Source organism: Saccoglossus kowalevskii, chromosome 8 (genome assembly GCF_978046115.1).
Source record: "Saccoglossus kowalevskii chromosome 8, keSacKowa6.1, whole genome shotgun sequence".
Classification (NCBI taxonomy): Eukaryota; Metazoa; Hemichordata; class Enteropneusta; family Harrimaniidae; genus Saccoglossus; species Saccoglossus kowalevskii.
This window is the reverse complement of record NC_140648.1, coordinates 30,434,013-30,459,379: the sequence shown is the minus strand read 5'-3', so window position 1 is coordinate 30,459,379 and position 25,367 is coordinate 30,434,013. Positions and strand designations below refer to the sequence as shown.

Genomic DNA, 25,367 nt, shown 5'->3' with positions numbered 1-25,367 from the left:
ATATTCCATTTTGTATTATAATATTCGTGAGGGCGCTCGCCTACGCGGTGACTTCGTACTGTCTCATATTAAATAGCTGATTTTGTAAACTGGTGAAGCACTTGAAGTAATTAAAACCTGGGACGTTGTTAGCAATACTGTTAAATATATCCACTACATTGTATGTGATTTGAATTACGTATTTTCTTTAAGCGGCAGAGCTTGTCTAATGAAATTCGGGCATTTTATAAAAAAAAACAACAATTCTTTGACGGTCTGTGAGTGGAGCATTAATATCTATAATTATTCTCTAATTAATTGGATAATACGAAATGAACACACAATACAGTATAAATGGAAAGCAATGGCAATAAATTTAAATAAATAGGCGACGCGACTAAGTTGCGTTATAGCGCCCCTAATGTAGTGACAACGTTATCTTCGTGGCAATCAGTCGGCAACAGAACTGCGTTCGGTTCGGTGCAGTGATCACGGACTAGTGCGTGTAGAGATTCTCTTTCGGCCAACATGTCACAGTCTTCTTCTCGCGAAGGGACCTCTGTCACCGCTCCACCGAAAGGATTTGCTCGTCGGGGAGCCCTGAGGCAGAAGAATATTCATGAAGTGAAAGACCACAAATTCGTGGCCCGTTTTTTCAAACAGCCCACATTCTGCAGTCATTGTAAGGATTTCATATGGTAAGCCTGTACATGATTCGTATTCATCGTTGGAGGCATTCGATTTTATTTTCTCGAGAATATATTTTGCGAATAGCAATTTTAAAAACCTGTGTTGCTTTCTCATTTTAGGGGGTTTGGCAAGCAAGGATTCCAATGCCAAGGTATGACCAGTCGCTTGTATATTGACCGATTATCATCGAATCATTGTTGACCTCCCATCTCCCTGTATATTATTGGCCCAATTCAGTGACAATATGGCGGATGTTTTGAATTGGAACCTTTTAAAGACCGTCAATTCATTTCGTGTGTGTACAGTAGACGCAGATCATAACGGTTCATTCCTTATTGTAACGTTCTGGTCTTATCATATTTTTCAGTGTGTGCGTTTGTAACTCATAAGAGATGCCATGAGTTCGTTTCGTTCCAGTGTCCAGGAAAGGATATTGGTGTTATGGGCGCTGATTCTGATGTAAGTAATTAGCGTTAACGAGTACAAATATTTCTTTCGAATTTGGGGGTATGATATTATAACCTCTTTGTTAGCCCCTCCCACGGGACTCTCCATATGTCGTTTTCAACTGTCCCATGGCAAAGGGTGTACAACGTAATTTACAATAACAGGTGTGATGGTGGGTGTATGGTTATAAGTAAGTGGGTGGTGGGGGGAGTTACAAAGCATCACATATTTTTAAGCCTTATAATTATTTTTGGAGGCTGTTTTTGAAAGTACAAACATCAGTTTTATGTCATTTTTGTTCAAGTGAGCATCATCACGGCCACGGCAATATGTTCTGGAAAAATTATTTGATGTGTTAAAATTCAAATCACCCAGCAGAAGATACAATTTGTTAATTGTTTCTCACATATTTGATATTTTTAATAAAGTAAAGAAACATTCCCCCCGAGGAAAAAAAGCTTGTTCAAAATTAAGTGAAATGAAACAAATATTTTCACCATTTTCCCACTCAAGAGTTTGTAATGATCAACTAATTATTAAACAATATACTCTCAGTGCAACAAAGGCATTCCCTTCAGTTTTATAAATATTTATAAATTTCACAATTCAAACTGAAACAAAAGACTTTATTGGCCCATTGAGTGATATAAGAACATTTTCAAAAGGAATTGTTTTGCTCTGTGGTGATTGGCTGGTTGGATTCAAATGCCCTTGAGATTTATAAATTATATAAAAATGAAAGCAGTGCCTTTGTTGAGCTGAGAGTACATTTTCAGAAGGTAATTGACATGAAGTTTAAATGTCCACATTCTCAGATTAATTTATAATTTAAAATTTGTCTCAGCCATTGGTGGCGAAAGTGCCATAAATTTCTAAATCTAAAAGTAATTTTTCATTGGCTACAGGCATTATTTGGGTGATTCAAATTAAGTTTCATTGATATAACAGTAGAATCATGTGGAAAATTATGTACTTATGTACGTAACATTGAAAACCCTCAACAAGTGCAGCCAGTGAGCATCCAAAGATGTCATTAAGTCTGTGTGCTGCCCTGGAGCATGTAGATTCATACAGAAGATAATCCTCTCATTCGCTTTGAAGAGTATTACACTCCTCACATCCTGCTCTGTATTCAGTCAACAAACCCATGTTTATACTTACAAACATTTATAAACCTAACTGTTTTGGTTTGAGATAAGTCTCATTTAAATCCAAAAATAAGGATTAGATTGGCTCGCCAGTCCAACATCCATTTTTTTGCAAATATAGAGCAGCCATTCAACCTTTTTGATGGCCAAAGTCGACATTTGTAACCTTTCACAAAATAAAACCAAAATTTGTATGCAATATACAATTATCAAAATTAAAAAAAAAAAATTATTGAAAAATACATAAAAATTGGCAACATGTTGCACCATAATTTTTACAGGAATAATTATAGTGCCCTCAGGGATAATTAATCCACTAAATCAGTGACGTCACTATACAAGCTCATACAAAAAATGTACATACAATGTGTCATTTGATTTTATAAATATTTAGATTTAGAAATAATTTATAATGTACATGGGTTTGTGTACATCAGTGTATGATTGTTTTATTTGTTTGATGACTAACTATAATTTGTTTTATATAGTGTCTCCTATTACTGTAAAATGACTAATTTTCATTGTGTTTAAATTTCGCTGATTTACCATTTGAGGCGTATTCATCGTTTTATCATTTAGATAATGTGTTCTATGCTAAATTTTACATAATCACTGGGTTTTAATTTAGCGCATTTTCCAGTCGGCGAAATAAGCAAAAATAAAAAACCCAGTGAATAATTAACCCCTTTACAGTATTTGTAACTATATAAAACTATTGTATACTTACATTTCATCGTGATTTTTGTTTCTATTTTTATATTATTTGTATGTCAATTCTTATCTACACTGGGAAATATTGTGTGTTAATAAATTAAATAAATGGATTATTAGAAACTTTGGGATGGTGGTTGGTAGGAAAACTGTGCCTAGATTTTTTTTAGTCCTTTTAATCATGACCTTGCAAAACTCTGGAAGAAAGATAAAACAAAAATTATTAAAAAAAAACACATTTTGTTATTCAGATGTTGCTTTTTTCTGTTGAATGTACATCATGCATGTTAGATTTATATTTTCTCTATGCAATTTTTTTCTCTCCAACTCCTTAATGACAAATTGAGATACCAATATTGTAATAGAATTGATTTCTTAAATAAAAACTGCAGTAGTTTGTCCCACATGTCATTAAACCCTGATACAAGGCTGTGTGTCACTGAGCTGTGATGAAATCATTGTTGCTAATAGCAACCCATAAGTATATCATTGTTTTTTTATATAAACTGCCTATGTTTGATTTTATTCATTCGTGTTTCTTAGTATTAAATTTGTTCTCTGAGAATATTCCTACAGTTTTATATATACATAATACATGTATTTGATAGTTTGAATTTGTGAAAATTGTCGTAAATATACAATAAACTTTTGAGTTTCAACACTTTTCTACAAGTCCCAGCACTGTTTCGGCTTTCAATTTGTTTTTGTTTTAACATTTTCTTTCCTAATATTTGCCTTTTCTTATTGATTCACTAAGATTGCAGGCAGGAGTAATTTGAATTCTGGCGAATCCATGTAATTTCTCAACAATGCGCGTAAATTCAGAATATGTCACAAAACAGTCCCAGGATCCCAATAAAACAGTGTTCAACGATAAACAAACCAAACACGCATAAAAGTACCCTCAGAAATACTATGCGCTATTTATTTCTTTAACACTAAACACTAAAGTCAACTGTCTGTTACATTTCACAAAATAAACCTGTGTATTTTTTGCAAAATTGTGTGCAGGATCTGTAGGTTACTGAAAATTATGTCCATTTAGTTAAAAAATAACAACAATTTTATTGAAAAATACATTGAAATGTTGAACCACTATTCTGTCACTAAGGTCGTCCTAGGTTAAAGGTTATGTACAAGAGTGCTGGTACACTTTGCCTCTGTGAAAATTAATATCAAAAAACTAATTTGCAATTTTGAAACTCAATGTACCAGGCATTTTAACTTTTTAATTTTTTGATTGGATAAACAAAATTGTTTTGAACACAAATCTCCACTTGATAAGAATAGAAAAATAAAAGTCAAAAACTTAACAATTAAACATGTAATGGTTTATAGACACCAACGTGTCTCTGGATTATACATCAATAAAATTAAAATATATGAAAATGTACTAATTGTTCACATTTTGTAAAATCAATAATTATGGGGAAAATGACAACATCAGTTGTTTAGTTTGGAAACAATATAAATTGTAAGTAAGATGGATTGTGTTATTATTGGTACCTGGTATAATAAAAAGGTGAACCGGTAATCTTGCTGGTAGGTTAATCTGTTTCAACACTTGCCTGATAATAATTGATTTATGAACTGTACCCAAGACAATGTCCAAGCTAAAATGCATCCTGTACTCATTTACTCCTGTAAACTCAGAAGAAAAAAACAACATTATTTGAGCTTATATCTCATCGATAATTTCTCTGTATAGTCTATCTTGGTTATCGGTCACTGTATTGTGTTCCACTGCATTGATGTGTTGATTGGCCTGTCATGTGACCATGGCACGGAATGGTTTTAGTGTAATTCACCAAATTAATGAGTTGATCTTGACTTGTACTTTGACTTGACTGTATCACTTTGTTTTGAGTATCATGGCAACCCTTCACAGTTTCACAGCTATGTTGAGAGCCACTCATAACAGTGCTAATTTTAAAACTAATAAACGTCATGTGTGGTTTGAATGATTCTGACCTGTCCTTTATTTTATACCTTTGCCTATATCATTTTGTTTTGAGTATCAAGGCAACCTTTCACAGTAATGCTGAGAGCCTCTCGTATGGTGTTGATTTTAAAACTGAATATTAGGAGTTGTTCTGATAAGTCAGTTGTATAAAAATATAAGCTACTTAAAAGGTTCACCTGAATTGAAGATTATGTCATCTCCATGGTTTCATTATTATGGATTAGTTGCCATCAAGGTACGGACAATTTTTGAAAAACAATATTCTGAAATATCATGGAATATGGCACAAATTTGCATGTTTGGTTCGGACAGGTGAAATTATTTGTACATGTGGAGCAGGATGTGTTCTTTCAAAACACCTCACATCCCTTCATGTGTACCATTGGGTCCATATATCTTACTGGTTTGACTATGTGGTGTAATGTACTTGTCAGTTAATTGTTTTGTTCTTGTAGATTTTTCCCTCCAATTGTCAGTCATTTGTTTTATGTTCTTGTAAATTTTCCTTTACGACTTATGTTGAACAATCCATGGTTGGGTACATTGATGTTAAATTATTTCTACATTTTCTTTCTTATAATTTTAGTTGATAATGTACGATGAAAAAAATACTTTGAAATGTTTTAATTGGTTTCCAGTGTGATAATGTTTTGTTATTACCGGTATATATATTGGGAAGTTATCTCCCATAATGCATTGCATGCATGTGCTTAGTAGTGTGAAATTTGAATATGAACTACCTTAACAAAGTGACAGATCATTCTGTTACTGAAATGCTGTCAGATCATTCATTCTACTTTCGTCTTCGCATTCAATATCGCATAATGTTAAAATTCAATACATTATTGTCTGCAGAAAAAAAATTTCAAGACATTATTAATGAAAGAGTTGGGCCAATGTGGATTCATTTTCCATTTGGGATTTCAATTATTCTGACAGACTGACTGCAAATTGTAAATGGAACATTAAAAGTATAATAACATTATAGCTGTAAATATTAATAATCAAGTAAGGTTTCTATTGGTTATAACGTTAGTCTCCAAGCATTTAATAAGTAAAAACTATAAAGTCAATGATATACTGGAATTTGTACTTTTTAGCTCTTAGCCTGAAACAGGACTTATTTCCTCTAAATGTCTGTCTTTTGAAATTGCTGAAATAGAAAAGATATATGAAAGGGCAAATATCAGTTTTTGCATTGTTAGTCCAATTTTGCATTTAGAATTTAATGTGGTTGGAGCTTGCATATTCAATCAGGTGTGGCCAAAATAAGTAACTTGTTAGAAAAACACATTCTATAGTTGTTGATATTTTCATGAAAGTTTGGTTTAATTCAACATGCTCTTATGCTTTTGAATCATCACAAATATAGTTACGGTAAACTACTTTAATTTGTGGAATTTTGTAACCGTTAAAATTTGTCTGGCCCCCTACGGCACGGAGTGTCAGTAAGTTTTGCAAAATTTAGTCTTCACTGAAAACTAAATTCCTGAAATCACAAAAATTTGTCGCAGTGAAAATTAAGCAATTTACATTATTTGTATGTAATCCATTTAAAGAAATTAAAAGGTTTTCTCCTCTTTTTCAAGATTTATGTAATTCATTTTCAGTGAGATAATTGACTTTGGCTTTCACATAATCTCTTAAATTTCATGTTGCCCACCCCACCACAGCTCATATTACCTACGTAATTAATTATTTACCAAATGATCGACTGTCTCATTACACCAAATGGACATGGAAGGTAGTGTATTGTCAGAAATAGTCTGGATTTGTTCAATCATTGTGATTGGTTTCAATCATTTACCTAATCAATCAAATGCAAAAGTGCTGAAATTTAATCTATCTAGAAACTCTTTTTCCATGTAGTAATGTTGTGAGTATATTGATCAGTGATCGGCAGACTTAAATCTACCGCAAACTACAAAACGAGAGCTACATGGTGATGATGCTGTCTGTAATGTATTCAAAATAACTGATTTTATTAATCTGTATCACTGTAGTTTAATGTTAAATAGCTAAAAATTGGTACTTGTGTGTATAAGATCCGATTGACATTTACAATGCGCAATTTAATTTTAAAAGCTCATTCTTGATGTATTGCAAGTGAAAGCATCAAATAATGACAAACAGCAAATAAAAAAGTGGTAATTTTATATTTTAACTTATTTCTATAGAAAGTGATTTCTCCAGTTGTGACATAAATACGATCCTTTTTTGCCGAATAATGAAAAACTTTTTAGCATGTTCATACTGTTTTTTTTCTTGTTTTTTTTCTCAGTAAATTTTATTTTTTGCGATGTCTGATATATGATAATGTACTGTAATACTCGTTGATATGCTATTTTAGAGAATTAGACCCAATGCACAAGAGAATCTTAATTTAGCTAAAGTGTCAACAATCTCATTGTGAGAATAATCAAAGTAAACGTTCCGGCCGCCCCCGACACTCAACCAAGAGCACCGGGAGAGGACCAGAGCACCATCTTTAGCTAAAATAACATGTTGGTATCAAAAGACGCGTTTTATAGTACTTTATTTGCTTTATTAAAAGCACATACTCAATAACAAATGTGAGCAATAATATGTAATATTAATGAGATTTTTAAGTACAACAAATTTGCACAGATGCATTCATTGAAAAATACGTCATTTTAGCTAGTATAATATTAGATAATATAGCTAATCTGTAATTTCACTAATTGAAGATGTTGATCTGAAAATGTAGTTGTTGTCACTTTAGTTAAATTAAGGTTTTGTTAATTCATGCGTTATACAGTAGGCTATCATTTATAACAGCATATATCATCAGCGTATACGCTACTCTGTACTTTTGTGTATCATGTCTTGTGAAAATGTGCTTCGTATATTTTTAGTAAAAATATTATCTGTATACCAATGGAACTACAACTGTTTAACATACAGGGGTTTGCTGAAATTGCCCTAACATGAAAAATCCAGTGACTGCAGTTCACAATTTGTAAAGGGTTAAGTCTGAACGTGTGAATTGTATGCAGTATGTGATGTCATAAGGTCACACTTGCATATCTGTTTAGTTTAGGAGGTAATTCCAATGATTTGAGTGGAAAGCTAACACAAAATGAAAATTGTAAAAATGGACATAACTTGAGGATTCTATTTTCTCAGATTATTTACTGTAAAACCATTTATTTTCACTGTATTTTAATACAGGTACTGTAAACTATTAATTTACATTATGTTTTAATACTGGTACATAAAATTCATAAAATTTTAATTTCACTATTTTGATGTTTTGAGCAATTTCACTGGTAGCATAGTGGTTGTTGCATCAGACTCGTGATCGGTAGACCCAAGTTCAAATCCTACCTTAGGTTGAACACCTAAAGGGTTGACCCCTACCCTGGGTGAGTTTGCCACCCACTCAATGGGAAGGCAAACTCCTCTGGCCGAGATTCATTCACAAACGAATTTTTACCAATAAAAAAAAAATAGTGTAATTAAAAAAAGTAAATAATTAATGCATTTACAGTACAGAAGTGTTAAATTTAGTGAACAAAAAGAAAACCGATTTACTAAGTATAATCAGACATTGTCCTCTGATGACTCCTTGTGTTCAGGACAACCATATTGGTAAACCTTTGACAAATTATATCGAAATCAGACAATGTACAAACCATATACCATCAAGCCTTTGAAATTTTATCCTCTCTATGACTAAATGCGCAAGTACTTTCATTGCATCATTTTAGGGTTACTGTGTTGTTGTTTTTGTATCTTGGCAGTATCCGTATTATCTATTCTAATAATAACTGATATAATTTATTTCTTGAGACACCACTTTCATGCAGTTAGTTCTTACATTAGACTATCACCAAATAATTCTTCCCAAAATTGCTAAATTGTTAGAAGGAAAATTAATTTTTTTTTTAATAGAGTTGTTAATGTGAAACGTAAAATGAAACTCATCAAACATGAAATTTTAGTTTTAATACTTATCAATAACAAAAAATTACCATACAGTGGATCAATATCATCCAAATGTGGCTAGTTCCATCAGGTGGTTGAAAAAACTATTCTTTTAGCTACAATTTGGTTCGCCTATTAAGAAAAGGATTAGTCTGCTGATGTCACCAACATTGTCTATTAAAATAGATTACTAGTCTGGTTGCAGTCACATTTGATTTTGATATCATAGCCAGCTCAGCTGCCAGTGTTTCCCCAACATGTTTCTGCCAATTCTAGCCATATGGCTTTTGGTTGGGGTGTTTATAGTATGTAGGGGTGGGTAGGAGTGGGTAGGGGTGGGGTTGTTTATAGGATGTAGGGGTGGGGGTAGGGGTCGGGGTGTTGATAAGATGTAGGGGTGGGGTTGTTTATAGGATGTAGGGGTGGGGGTAGAGGTCGGGGTGTTGATAAGATGTAGGGGTGGGGTTGTTTATAGGATGTAGGGGTGGGGTTGTTTATAGGATGTAGAGATGGGTAGGGGTGGGGTTGTTTATAGGATGTAGAGGTGGGTAGGGGTGGGGTTGTTTATATGATGTAGGGGTGGGTAGGGGTGGGGTTGTTTATAGGATGTAGGGGTGGGGTTGTTTATAGGATGTAGAGGTGGGTAGGGGTGGGGTTGTTTATATGATGTAGGGGTGGGTAGGGGTGGGGTTGTTTATAGGATGTAGGGGTGGGGTTGTTTATAGGATGTATGGGTGGGTAGGGGTGGGGTTGTTTATATGATGTAGGGGTGGGGGTAGGGGTGGGGGTGTTGATAAGATGTAGGGGTGGGGTTGTTTATAGGATGTAGGGGTGGGGGTAGGGGTCGGGGTGTTGATAAGATGTAGGGGTGGGGTTGTTTATAGGATGTAGGGGTGGGGTTGTTTATAGGATGTAGAGATGGGTAGGGGTGGGGTTGTTTATAGGATGTAGAGGTGGGTAGGGGTGGGGTTGTTTATAGGATGTAGGGGTGGGGTTGTTTATAGGATGTAGAGGTGGGTAGGGGTGGGGTTGTTTATATGATGTAGGGGTGGGTAGGGGTGGGGTTGTTTATAGGATGTAGGGGTGGGTAGGGGTGGGGTTGTTTATAGGATGTAGGGGTGGTTAGGGGTTTGAGTTGTTTATAGGATGTAGGGGTGGGTAGGGGTGGGGTTGTTTATATGATGTAGAGGTGGGTAGGGGTGGGGTTGTTTATAGGATGTAGAGGTGGGTAGGGGTGGGGTTGTTTATATGATGTAGGGGTGGGGTTGTTTATAGGATGTAGGGGTGGTTAGGAGTTTGGGTTGTTTATAGGATGTAGGGGTGGGGTAGGGGTGGGGTTGTTTATAGGATGTAGGGGCGGGGGTAGGGGTCGGGGTGTTGATACGTTTTCGGGATGGGGTTGAATCGTAGTGTTAGTAATTGTAAAGGCTAAGAATTATCAATTTTAATATTATTTGGGGAGAATATTTTCTCTTTCTATATTAAAACTTGTGTGCTTGTTTTGAGTATATCGGTAATTAATATTTAATGCCTATTCAAAATTGACTATTTGAAAACTTCATGCAGGAAGCATGCAATTCTAATAGAGCAAGACAAATTATTAAGGTTCACGCTTTTAAAAAAAATAGCCACTCATTTTTTCGGCTAACAAGTAAAGAATCTTCAAAGGCTTCAAATTAGCCGTATTTTTTACTGCTGTAAAAAACTTCATTTTAGTTGGAATTGGAACAGTTTTGGCTGTTTTGTATGAGTTTTTTTTCACTATAAGTTTGATGAGTTGATTTTTATGAATTTTATTTTCACTGATTCATCTTTTTAACGAAAATAAATTCAAAGCGAAAATTAATTATTTTACAATAACCAAATTCATTCTTAATATCTAAAGAGTGGGAGTGGAGATGGGGTAGGGGTTTTGTTGATGGGATTACAGATTATACAGAAAATATAAGCTTATATGTTCGCTTGTTTTATTTTGTCTTGTATGCTTGTCTAGAAATACCATGTCTACTGTATTACATTATTAAACAGTCTGATATTTTGCCTACAATTAAATATTTACTGAAAGTTCATGCAGCTTAGAAAAAAAAAAGGCTGGTAGAGAAGGTCATTTTATAAAATCCCCATTTAGCTTTGTCGGTAATAGCAAATACCGTATGCACAAATGCTCGCACCATATGTCACTTTTTCTTTACTTAAATGGCTTTTCTCCTTTCACCAAATATTTGATGTAATATTACATGCACTTTGTAATAATGAACTTGGTTAGTAATAATGCAGAAAATTTAAAATCACTAAAAATTCTTGATATTTTTTGCTGTATGATAAATTTCATCAAATAAACGAAAAAGAACTTATTAAAAAAAACTGGTTAGCTGCAGATGTTTTTTTTTCCCAAAACAATGATTTTTTTAGACTCCTCTTAGCATTAAGCCTTACTTTGGATGCAATTTTGAATTGAAAATTGATCAAAATACCTGCAACAAACGTTTATAATTCAAAAACTGTTTTGATTCTTCAAAATTTTCAAATGGTCAATCTCCTGAAATTCTTGTTTCAAATTTGAGTTACCTGTAGCCAAGTATTTTTGAGAGTTGCACTGAAGATATCATCCATAGCTTAATCATTGAATTTATGAATATCTTTTTTTTTTTTTAAATTTGTTTGTGTCTCGCCTGACTTTTTATTTTGTATGTGCAAATTGCAATTGCAAGTGCTGACACATAGTGCATTTTTGTCACAGAAGTCATATTCACGTTTGGGACTAAATGACAGGGCTGTGTGGCCATCTCTTTGAAGTGAATAAGTTCAGTCATTAGTCTAGTATTTCAACACCTGATGCACCTTATCTGTGACTTTAGGGTTTTATACTCTCTTAGTTCTTCCCACATCATGACTGTTTGTGTTATACAAGTTTTGGGCCATATAATTCTTCATCCTTCCCCTCTTTCTGAATGCTTGATTTCAATGCAGCTGTTTCCTAGTTTAACTGTACATGTAACAGGTGTATCACCTCTGCCTTTAGAAAAATGAAAAGAGACATCCCATGTTGTTTCGAACCACAAATTCTAACCCAGACTATTTCAGCGTCAGTAACTAGTACTATTAGGAATAATGGTCCATGTCATACTCGTAATGAAATCAAGACTAAAGACCCATGCCTTACCCACAGTAAAATCAAGAATTAACGGCTCGTGCCTCATTCACAATTGTGAATCCAGTATGAAGTCCTTGTCTTCCCACAATAATGGTTCATGCCTTACCCACAATAAAATCAAGGAATAATGATTCATTATCCACAGTGAAATCCAAAAATAATGGTTCATTCCATACCCACTGTGAAATCCTGGAATAACAAATCATTCCTTATTCACAGTGAAATCCAAAAATAATGGTTCATTCCATACCCACTGTGAAATCCTGGAATAACGGATCATTCCTTATTCACAGTGAAATCCAAAAATAATGGTTCATTCCATACCCACTGTGAAATCCTGGAATAACGGATCATTCCTTATTCACAGTGAAATCCAAAAATAATGGTTCATTCCATACCCACTGTGAAATCCTGGAATAACGGATCATTCTTTATTCACAGTGAAATCCAAGAATAATGATCTGTGCCTTACCTACTGTGAAATGCACAATAAAATCAAGGAATCCTTGTTAATTCTTCATTCCCACAATACATTTTAAATAATTTTGTTCCTAGTTTAATATCCTGAAGTCATTGAACACACATTTCCAGTCAGGATTTACCTATATATTCATTGCATCAATACACACGAGTCTTGATTATGAGAAAACGACATCCAATTGAGCAATCATCAATTCAATAATTTACAGAGTCTACTCAGGGTGATTGGAAGAGAGGAGAGGATGTTGGTGTTGTATGGCTGCATAGCATCAAAGTGTTATTAATCCAATGAATCAACCCGTTGTCATTAGATTCCACTTCATATTAATACAATTGAGATAAATAACTATAGCAGTGATCAAGCTAGTTATGAAAACTGCACATATCGTGTATTCTAGTGACATTTGCTAACTGGAAATCCAAGAGGTCTACTTCAATGGTGCTGTAACTCTTGTATTCATCGCCTGACTCTATTCTTTTCAATCTCTAGTTCTCCTTCTCCATGGTGATTATCTGGTGGTATATCTATAGTACCTGAAACTTAAAGCCAATTATAATGTAGTATATAAATTTGAGATGTTTTCTCAAGATTGAATAACGTGGCTGGTTGATTTATTTTCATTTTGGGATTTGGACAAAATAGCTGCAAAAAAAAAACTATGTAAAGTATTCATTGGCAGAGTTCAAGCTTTATATTTATGTGATTTTTAAGTATATACATGATTTTACATGTGAAATATTACTTTTTTGGTTAAAAAGAATACAATTATGCCTTTAAATAGAATTTACTATTTTCATATTACAACTATACATGTATATAGTTAAGTAGGTTTGGGATCTTCTTGCATTGTCACAGATGCTCTGAAAAGATTTTTTTGGAGGGGAGGGGCTTTTAACCAATTTTATTTCTCACTTATTATGAAAATATATGGAAGAAAATACACAGCAGCAAATACACACTGCACTGTATTGACATTTGGAAATTGCAATATAGCTGTCAGATCATGTGTTAAGTAAACAACCCCATCACTGTCTGACAGTGTGGAAGCTGCTGATTTGTTTGCACTATTAAAATTTTGTTTCAAAGAGGGGGTCCAAACTTCAACGAAAAAATTCCATTTTCTGAGGTTACAGCAACAATAGCGTCAAGAACCTGTACCTTAGTGAACTTTGTATCCCAACAGTTATATACGTGAATTGGTGTTAACACTAGTGCCAAAGTTCAAAATACCATATAACTAGTATTGTCTTCATTCAAACCACTGCAAATCAGAATAAATTCTAATATAATTTCCCTGGAGATATTCACATCTACATGCATTGCCATCTAGAAGCTATGAAAATTTGGTGTTAATTGGTTGATGCTCGTATCTTATTTATTATGTAGTATTTTCAAAACACCAACGTTGATTTTCAACAAAGCGACATTTCATCTAGAAATCTATCTTAACATTGGCTGAGGCCTCTGTAATATTTAGCAATTTAGCTGTTACAGTAATATTTATGTTTTCAACCCACAAATTACACAACAATGTTGATGTAGTATGTAGTATTGAAAATGTCATAGAATAAACCTGCCTTTTTAGCTCCGCTGTCGACTTTGTCGAGTGGAGCTTATCATATGAGTGATTGTCCGACGTCGTCCGTCGTCGTCCGTCGGCGTCCGTCGGCGTCCCTCGGCGTCCGTCGTCGTCCCTCGTCCGTGTCAATGTTTTACTTTTTCGACTTCTTCTTGAAAACTACAAGCCTGAATGCTTTGATACTTGGTGTATATGTACCTTGGGGAGACCTCTCTTAGATTTGTTCATTTCATGTTGATATCTTCAATTCTCTAATTTAATATTTTTGTCATTTTTGGTAAGAAGGGATATTTTCAACTTCTTGTTAAAAACTGCAAGTCCAATTGTTTTGATATTACATATATAGGTACTACATGTGAATCTCTCTCAGATTTGGCCATTTTGTAATGATATCTTCAATAATCTAATTTTGGTGAATATTTTTGTCATTTTTCGTAAAAAGTGATATTTCCGACTTCTTGTTAAAAACCATGTCCAATTGCTTTGATATTACATAGGTACTACATGTGGACCACTCTCAGATTTGTTCATTTCATGATGATATCTTCAATTCTCTAATTTTGATGAATATTTTTGGTAAAAAGTGATATTTTTGACTTCTTGTTAAAAACCAAAAATTCAATTGCTTTGATATTACATATATAGATATTACATGTAGACCTTTCTCAGATTTGTTCATTTTGTGATGATATCTTCAATTCTCTAATTTTGGTGAATATTTTTGTAATTTTTGGTAAAAAGTGATATTTTCGACTTCTTGTTAAAAACTGTAAGTCCGATCGATTGCTTTGATACTATACATATTGTTCATTTTCTAATGATGTCTTCAGTTCTTTAATTGAAATGTGCATTGCTAACAGCGGAGCTATCTCAGCCGATAGGCTGCTTGTTTGCTAGTTCTATTATAACTAACTTAGGGAGGTTGATTTCCCTTAAAGTTATTTTAATAGGAAACAAATAATTTAGTAGTAAAATCTGCATAAAAAAAAAAAGTGACCGGATTATTCAATGCACTTAATCCTTGGTGCACATCATTTTGTTTTTCAGATTTGATTCATGATGGCCAACAGGCAGCCATTTTGTTTTGACACATAACCTGCTGAAAGCGTCTGATGATAGTCGAAATGAATGAGAAAAAAACAAACTGTGTTAGCATCAGTGTTAATGAATGCTGTTCCAGAGCCATATCTCTGACATACCTTAACTGATTGCGTTCAAACTTCACACCTATATATAATGTCACACATTTCATTTGCAATCGTTTCAAGTTCTGATTTTGACTCATTTAAGTTTTGTTTACTGTTGCACATCAGTGGCATTATCACATCATGACAATGTCTTGTTATAGATAAAATACCATAAATATTTTATTACAGGCATCAGACGAGAATAAAAAGCATTAATTTTATTGTACACAAGGTGACGCAAACAATTGAATACTGTTATTTAAACAACAAAAATTTCCATTTCCAGTGATTTTAGTTTTAATGATATAAAATGATAATTTAGCATTGATTTCAGTGAAAAAAATTTCATTTAAAAACAAAAACAAAACACCAAATAATAAACTGAGCTTGTAATAAGTATTTAAACTTTACAGTGATATTGACCGACTTGAATAGGTGTCAACGACTACCTACGAAAACTCAAATTGTACTTCTTAATTTACGTGTCAGGAAAGATTGAAATGTTCCATCTAAATTAGAACATTGCGGTTATGAAGGAAAACATACAATAAATCAAAAGTCAAGAAAACTGTTCAAAACAAGCACACCTCTGTTTAGATGGTTTTATTGAGTTAAAAAAAATACAGTGAATGCTGAAATAATCCTGTACGGTGATGAGGACAGGTTATACTTGTACGTAGGTATGTATGTGTAGTGTCCTCGATAGCATGTCAATTATAGTATCCACTCAGTCATGGAGTGATCTACTTATAGGAAGGAATTTGTTGTGGAATTATTGCCATTCTGTCTGCATGTACATGTACATGACATTGGTTAACATGATTATTAACACGTGTACATTGTTTTTAACAAATGAATTTATTGAATATGAGGTAGCTGATGATAGTAGTCATTTGTCGGCCATTTTTAAACATGTGTTGAGTACCCCGGTAGCCTAAAGGCTATTTTAAACCAATGTCTTATTATATAGTTCTAACAGGGACATTGAGATTAACACAGTTCATTTAATATGAATTGAGGGTCTTGAAGATTAATTAAGTTTATAAATAATAACTGCAATGGATCAGTTTGAAGTGAACATACATGTATACCAATGAGTGCATTTATTGTATATTTTCAAAATATTTGACTTATTTTTAGCACATACCACACCCTATTTATATATTAAGCATATGCACTACTAATTGCGCAAACATGATGAGGGAATTTATTTTGGGATATTTCTGACAAACTACTAATTTTTTGCCATTTATGTTTCAAGATTTAAGTGTTAACACTGCCACTTTATGAACACTTCACCCATTTTGAAAAAAAAAATTGTATTTTAATACACACTATCAAATTTTCATAAAGTTGGAGAATATCGCCAATTTTTTTTTTTTGCTTTTGAACATTTAACTGGAGGTCCTGAAAACCTGTGAGTAAAATGTTCTCCTCAAATTACAAAAACATTCCTATCAATGAAAATTATACTGTTTACAATTTTCAATATTGTTTTGTTTTTCTAGGATCCTCGAAGCAAGCATAAATGGAAAATTCATTCCTATAGTAGCCCTACATTCTGTGATCACTGTGGATCCTTGCTTTATGGGTTATACCATCAAGGGAATAAGTGTGAATGTAAGTAATTCTGTTTATATCTTCTAATTATATGTACACCATTACTTTCAAATAAATGTGGTAACTACGTGAAAACGATAACATTTTAAAAACACTACAAATTGTTGATATTTTGCTGAGCAGAATTTTTCATCAAATAAATAAAAAAAAAGCGAATAAAAATATGGCGTACTTTAATTTGTTTCCAAGGAAACAATAACTTTGTAATTTCTCCAGTGTTAAAAGTCAGATTTTTGTATCCATGTGTGAGTTTGGATAAGCGGTGAGCACAATTTTGCTGACTAATGTGTGTATGTTGTCTGTGGTGAAAATTGCTCAAATGGAAAATCTAGTCTGATACTAGAACATGTACCTGAAAAGAAGATGTCATAGATAGCTCAACATGAAACAAGAAATATGTTTATCATGATTCTCATGACAAATTCAAACAGACTGAATACCATACGCTCAAAGAAGTGCATTGTTTGCTGTTGCTAGGCATGATGTATAATAATATGTGCATGTGCATCACATGTGCATCACATGTGCAGAACTTGTGTTTTGTCTGCCATGCCTAGGACAGTTAATATATTTATGAATGAGAGAGTGAATTCAGTAAATGCTGAGTGTATCCAAAGTGGATCCCGATTAATGTAAAAGCAACTACCATAATCTCTAAAATACATGACAGATTAACAAACTTAAGCATGTGTCATGAACTTGTAGCTTGTACACAAGTTCTTACCCATGGTTGGATTTTATCTCCAGTCAGATTTTCACCAATATTGAAATTGTGCCAAATGACAAGATTTTACCAACATTGAAATTGTGCCAAATGACAAGATTTTACCAATATTGAAATTGTTCCAAATGAAAGGATTTTACCAATATTGAAATTGTTCCAAATGACAAGATTTTACCAATATTGAAATTGTGTCAAATGACAAGATTTTACCAATATTGTAATTGTGCCAAATAACAAGATTTTACCAATATTGAAATTGTTCCAAATGACAAAATTTTACTAATATTGAAATTGTTCCAAATGACAAGATTTTACTAATATTGAAATTGTGCCAAATGACAAGATTTTACCAATATTGAAATTGTGCCAAATGACAAGATTTCACCAATATTGAAATTGTTCCAAATGACAAGATTTTACCAATATTGAAATTGTTCCAAATGACAAGATTTTACCAATATTGAAATTGTGCCAAATGACAATATTTTACCAATATTGAAATTGTGCCAAATGACAAGATTTTACCAATATTGAAATTGTTCCAAATGACAAGATTTTACCAATATTGAAATTGTGCCAAATGACAAGATTTCACCAATATTGAAATTGTGCCAAATGACAAGATTTCACCAATATTGAAATTGTTCCAAATGACAAGATTATACCAATATTGAAATTGTTCCAAATGACAAGATTTTACCAATATTGAAATTGTTCCAAATGACAAGATTTTACCAATATTGAAATTGTTCCAAATGACAAGATTTTACCAATATTGATATTGTGCCAAATGACATTTTACCAATATTGAAATTGTGCCAAATGACAAGATTTCACCAATATTGAAATTGTGCCAAATGACAAGATTTTACCAATATTGAAATTGTGCCAAATGACAAGATTTTACCAATATTGAAATTGTTCCAAATGACAAGATTTTACCAATATTGAAATTGTGCCAAATGACAAGATTTTACCAATATTGAAATTGTTCCAAATGACAAGATTTTACCAATATTGAAATTGTTCCAAATGACAAGATTTTACCAATATTGAAATTGTGCCAAATGACAATATTTTACCAATATTGAAATTGTGCCAAATGACAAGATTTTACCAATATTGAAATTGTTCCAAATGACAAGATTTTACCAATATTGAAATTGTGCCAAATGACAAGATTTCACCAATATTGAAATTGTGCCAAATGACAAGATTTCACCAATATTGAAATTGTGCCAAATGACAAGATTTTACCAATATTGAAATTGTTCCAAATGACAAGATTTCACCAATATTGAAATTGTGCCAAATGACAAGATTTTACCAATATTGAAATTGTGCCAAATGACAAGATTTTACCAATATTGAAATTGTTCCAAATGACAAGATTTCACCAATATTGAAATTGTTCCAAATGACAAGATTATACCAATATTGAAATTGTTCCAAATGACAAGATTTTACCAATATTGAAATTGTTCCAAATGACAAGATTTTACCAATATTGAAATTGTGCCAAATGACAAGATTTTACCAATATTGAAATTGTTCCAAATGACAAGATTTTACCAATATTGAAATTGTTCCAAATGACAAGATTTTACCAATATTGAAATTGTTCCAAATGACAAGATTTTACCAATATTGAAATTGTTCCAAATGACAAGATTTTACCAATATTGAAATTGTGCCAAATGACATTTTACCAATATTGAAATTGTGCCAAATGACAAGATTTCACCAATATTGAAATTGTGCCAAATGACAAGATTTTACCAATATTGAAATTGTGCCAAATGACAAGATTTTACTAATATTGAAATTGTTCCAAATGACAAGATTTCACCAATATTGAAATTGTGCCAAATGACAAGATTTTACCAATGTTGAAATGTGTCAATGGATCAACAAATTTGAAATTTGTCCAAATAGTGGTATTTCAATCATATGTGAAATTGTTACCAATATTGATATTGTGCCATACAGCGAGTAGACAAAATTCAATAATATTTAAATTAAGTGGGATGTGACTCGCATGTTGGATCTTGTCTTCTGTATTAAGATTAATTTTCCTTCTTCAGTAGTGGGATTTCACTGCCCAGGGAGGTTTCACCAAATGTTGATATTATACGGCATTCACAAAAATAATTAAATCAAACATTATATTGTCAATTGTCATGGATTTATGATGGTTGTACAAATGTATGTACAATTACAAAACATATTTCATTTGACTTTACAATATGCTGAACAGAGTGTATATTTATATTAATGTGCAATAGATCTGTGCTATTATCACAACCAGATTAATTACAGATTACTAAAGTTAATCCCCAGTTCCAATTTATAATTTTGCTGCTGATTTGACTTTGCTGTGTTTGCTCAGGAATATTCTAACTAATCATATAAAAAAATTACGGTAAACTTTCTGTGAAGGAATTGATTCGCTCAAAAAATTAATTTTGTCAGCTGTATCTAGTTAAATCATGTATTATTGCTAGACTGAATTAAGTCCTACTCCACCCTTGTTGTTTGTATTTAAATTGGCAGTTTTCTGATGCTATATATATTAAGTGTAGACGTAGTTTATTTTATTTCAATCGTAACTCTAAACCACAAGATATTATTGCCTGGGGTATTAAAATAAAATAACATGCGTCTGTGGCAATTCTGTTTGCAAAAGTTTTTCTTAAATTTGATGACTCATCTAGTACTTGTGGGCTGTTACTTTTTAGTTTTGTTTAAAATTAAATATTATTATTATACATCTGTCACGGTAACGCCATAAGTTACAGCGTGCCGTAATTTTGCGGTATTTTACGGGGTAATTTCATCCTACCATATTAGGAAATGCGAATTCCAAATATGGAATGATTACACGTGTAAGCGTCCTCTAATAATAAAAACAAACATAGCTGCCACCAGAGTTTGACCAGACTCCACACAAAGAAGTTTGGTGCAGCTGATACCGTTCTGAACATTTTGGATGCCGGCATTTCCATGGTGTATCCTTGGAAGGAAAAGATGTATAATAATAAGGTTATTACGAGAATACCTCAAAGTATGCACTCAGACAGTACGCCGTGCATCAACCTCAGCTGTGTGTCAGTCGATACTCCAGCTGTACTGTCTTCGTGCATACTTTGAGGGATTCTCGTAATAACCTCATAACATAAAATATATTCAATAAAAAAAAAATGTCCATGTTTTCAGCGATTCATCACATAATGGCTAAACATGGAGCTTATTGCATTGTTCTTGAAAGTTGTTAATATGTGTCTTGTTTAATTAGAGGTTATGAAAAACAAGTGAGGGCATTTGGTAGTGGATATATAATGTCTCCAGAGAAAATTAGCATATTTGACGAGAGATAATTTCAGAGCATACTATCTGACACAAAGTGCTAATTTTTCCCCAGAGATCATATATTTGCTACCAGATACCAGAGTGTACCTTTATAGCATCATTATAAAATTTGTGTGTGGAATATGCAACAAAATCGCTTTTCATCTTGTGCTGCTGAGTGCAAATTTTCAATTCCCCCAACATCTTCAGCTCTGCTGTCGACTTTGTCGAGCGAAGCTTATCATATGAGTGATTGTCCGTCGTCGTCCGTGTCAATGTTTTACTTTTTCGACTTCTTCTTGAAAACTACAAGCCTGAATGCTTTGATACTTGGTGTATATGTACCTTGGGTGGACCTCTCTTAGGTTTGTTCATTTCATGATGGTATCTTCGATTCTCTAATTTAATATTTTTGTCATTTTTGGTAAGAAGGGATATTTTCAACTTCTTGTTAAAAACCGCAAGTCCAATTGTTTTGATATTACATATATAGGTACTACATGTGAATCTCTCTCAGATTTGGCCATTTTGTAATGATATCTTCAATAATCTAATTTTGGTGAATATTTTTGTCATTTTTCGTAAAAAGTGATATTTCCGACTTCTTGTTAAAAACCATGTCCAATTGCTTTGATATTACATAGGTACTACATGTGGACCACTCTCAGATTTGTTCATTTCATGATGATATCTTCAATTCTCTAATTTTGATGAATATTTTTGTTATTTTTGGTGAAAAGTGATATTTTTGAATTCTTGTTGAAAACAGCAAGTCCCATTGCTTTGATACTATACATATTGTTCATTTTCTAATGATATCTTCTGTTCTTTAATTGAAATGTGCATTGCTAACAGCGGGGCTATCTCAGCCAACAGGTTGCTTGTTTTATGGATTGTACCACTATTACAAAGGGGGTGCTGAAAGCCATGGGTTATGAAAATTACCTAATATATGATTATTTCCAAATGGATTTGTGGTTATGTTTGTGTGCACTGGTATTCTTGTACATTTTCAAACATCAAAACCTTCCTGCCATGTAGTGTGTATTCTAGATTTTATATTCAAATTCCAACACTTGAAATGTACTTCATAGAATTGCGATGAGCGACAAAATTCAACGATTCTAGTTTATTTCAACTACCTTGCAGTATAACTGTTGATAAATAAATAAAGCAAATAAAGTAAGCAATACACTGTTTGTACTTGAAAATCTTTGCATTTATGGCAGAAGACAATAGACATGTGAGTGGCAATGGCGGATGTATTTATAACATGCATTTGATTTGTATGCTATGAAGCACGGAACACACACTATGAAGCACGGAACACACAGTTCTACATGGAAAAATTTACAATCAGTTAATCATTTTAGCCAATATCAATTGGCCTTTATCAGACGTACAGTATTCCATGTAATTCCAGCCATGTTGGAATCATACATGTACTTATGTATATTATAATAATACATGCCTATTTGTCATTCTATCCACCGTATATGCTGTCAAAGAGATATATTATTCTAGACCGATAGAAGATAACATCTAATTGATGAGACTACTCAAACAGGGTTCTACACTGTACATACATTTCTGTTTCTGTGTACATGTATGTATTTAAATGTATTCTGACAACACAGATCACGCACTCTGTAATCAGTTACCTGCACTCAGATGTGCCGAGTAAGCAGAATACATCACATATAAATAAACTATTCTGACACATTTTCTATGATGGTGATTATAACAGCAAACCCGATCAAATGTATAAATAAAATCACATATCTATTAAACTTGATGTGTTTAGCCTTTTTTCAGCCTGACATGAACTGACATTCCAAGCTCAAGAAAATAAGATATGCCAAGACGATTCCAACCTAACATACTAATCTGACATGCTGAGACTTTTCCAAGCTAACATTCTAACTAGACATGCCAAGACTTTTTCAACCTAACATGTTAACCAGACATGCCAAGACATTTCCAACCTAACATTCTAACCAGACATGCTAAGACATTTCCAACCTAACATTCTAACCAGACATGCCAAGACATTTCCAACCTAACATTCTAACCAGACATGCCAAGACATTTCCAACCTAACATTCTAACCAGACATGCCAAGAAATTTCCAACCTAACATTCTAACCAGACATGCCAAGACATTTCCAACCTAACATTCTAACCAGACATGCCAAGAAATTTCCAACCTAACATTCTAACCAGACATGCCAAGACATTTCCAACCTAACATTCTAACCAGACATGCTAAGACATTTCCAATCTAATATTCTAACCAGACATGCCAAGACATTTCCAACCTAACATTCTAACCAGACATGCCAAGACATTTCCAACCTAACATTCTAACCAGACATGCCAAGACATTTCCAACCTAACATTCTAACCAGACATGCCAAGACATTTCCAACCTAACATTCTAACCAGACATGCTAAGACTTTGCCATCCTAACATTCTAACCAGACATGCCAAGACATTTCCAACCTAACATTCTAACCAGACATGCCAAGACATTTCCAACCTAACATTCTAACCAGACATGCTAAGACATTTCCAACCTAACATTCTAACCAGACGTACATGCCAAGACATTTCCAACCTAATGTTCTAACCAGACATGCCAAGACATTTCCAACCTAACATTCTAACCGAACATGCCAAGACATTTCCATCCTAACATTCTAACCAGACATGCCAAGACATTTCCATCCTAACATTCTAACCAGACATACCAAGACATTTCCATCCTAACATTCTAACCAGACATGCTAAGACATTTCCAACCTAACATTCTAACCAGACGTACATGCCAAGACATTTCCAACCTAATATTCTAACCAGACATGCCAAGACATTTCCAACCTAACATTCTAACCAGACATGCCAAGACATTTCCAACCTAACATTCTAACCAGACATGCTAAGACATATCCAACCTAACATTCTAACCAGACGTACATGCCAAGACATTTCCTACCTAATATTCTAACCAGACATGCCAAGACATTTCCAACCTAACATTCTAACCAGACATGCCAAGACATTTCCAACCTAACATTCTAACCGGACATGCCAAGACATTTCCAACCTAACATTCTAACCGGACATGCCAAGACATTTCCATCCTAACATTCTAACCAGACATGCCAAGACATTTCCAACCTAACATTCTAACCGGACATGCCAAGACATTTCCATCCTAACATTCTAACCAGACATGCTAAGACATTTCCATCCTAACATTCTTACCGGACAGGCAACCTTACATGCCAGGCATAATACAAGCTTTAAACCAACTGGGCTTGGCATGTGTATATTTGTGTTTACTTAATTGCAGATCTTTCATTAGTTTTAGCGAACATCTGTTGTCTATTTACTGGGTGTAAAACATTATACAAACCCATTAAGCATTGAGTCATCCTATTTAATCGATCACCTGCTGGACTTAATGTTGTATTAATTGTTTCATTTGCATCACTAGTAACTGTAAATGTCCAAACATGTAAGTTTGATGGATATCCTAGAAATGTTATCACAATTTACATATTAAATCCTTTATTCCAATTCTCAGCATTTTAAAACTTGCATTGCATCAGAAATATACATTAAGTTGGATTGTAATAAAATTGACCACAAACAAGTACACTGTAGATGTATTAAATACACCTATATTTAATGATGTGCATGTGATCAACTGCATTCAGCTATTGGATATGCGTATGGCTATTAATATGAACCAGAACATTAAAGAATATATACCATGGCATCATGTGGTATGCACCAAGGCATCATTTGATATGCACCATGGCATCATTTGATATGCACCATGGCATCATTTGATGTGCACCATGGCATCATTTGATGTGTACCATGGCATCATTTGATATGCACCATGGCATCATTTGATATGCACCATGGCATCATTTGATGTGCACCATGGCATCATTTGATGTGTACCAGGGCATCATTTGATGTGTACCATGGCATCATTTGATATGCACCATGGCATCATTTGATATGCACCATGGCATCATTTGATGTGCACCATGGCATCATTTGATGTGCACCATGGCATCATTTGATGTGCACCATGGCATCATTTGATGTGCACCGCGGCATCATTTGATGTGCACCACGGCATCATGTGATGTGCACCGTGGCATCATTTGATGTGCACCATGGCATCATTTGATGTGCACCGTGGCATCATTTGATGTGCACCATGGCATCATTTGATGTGCACCGTGGCATCATGTGATGTGCACCACGGCATCATTTGATGTGCACCATGGCATCATTTGATGTGCACCATGGCATCATTTGATGTGCACCGTGGCATCATTTGATGTGCACCATGGCATCATTTGAT

General features: G+C 33.6%; 1 protein-coding gene across 1 annotated transcript in view; it reads left to right on the top strand.

Moving 5' to 3' along the window:
• Positions 1–423: 423 nt before the first annotated feature.
• Positions 424–25,367, top strand: part of LOC100370447 (calcium-dependent protein kinase C-like) — a 112,768-nt gene continuing 87,824 nt past the window's right edge. The window contains exons 1-4 of the mRNA XM_002731338.4: positions 424–677; positions 789–820; positions 1,037–1,128; positions 16,796–16,907. Coding sequence (XP_002731384.1) covers positions 508–677; positions 789–820; positions 1,037–1,128; positions 16,796–16,907 — 406 coding nt within the window. The 5' untranslated portion in view covers positions 424–507. The remainder of the gene's footprint in view (positions 678–788; positions 821–1,036; positions 1,129–16,795; positions 16,908–25,367) is intronic.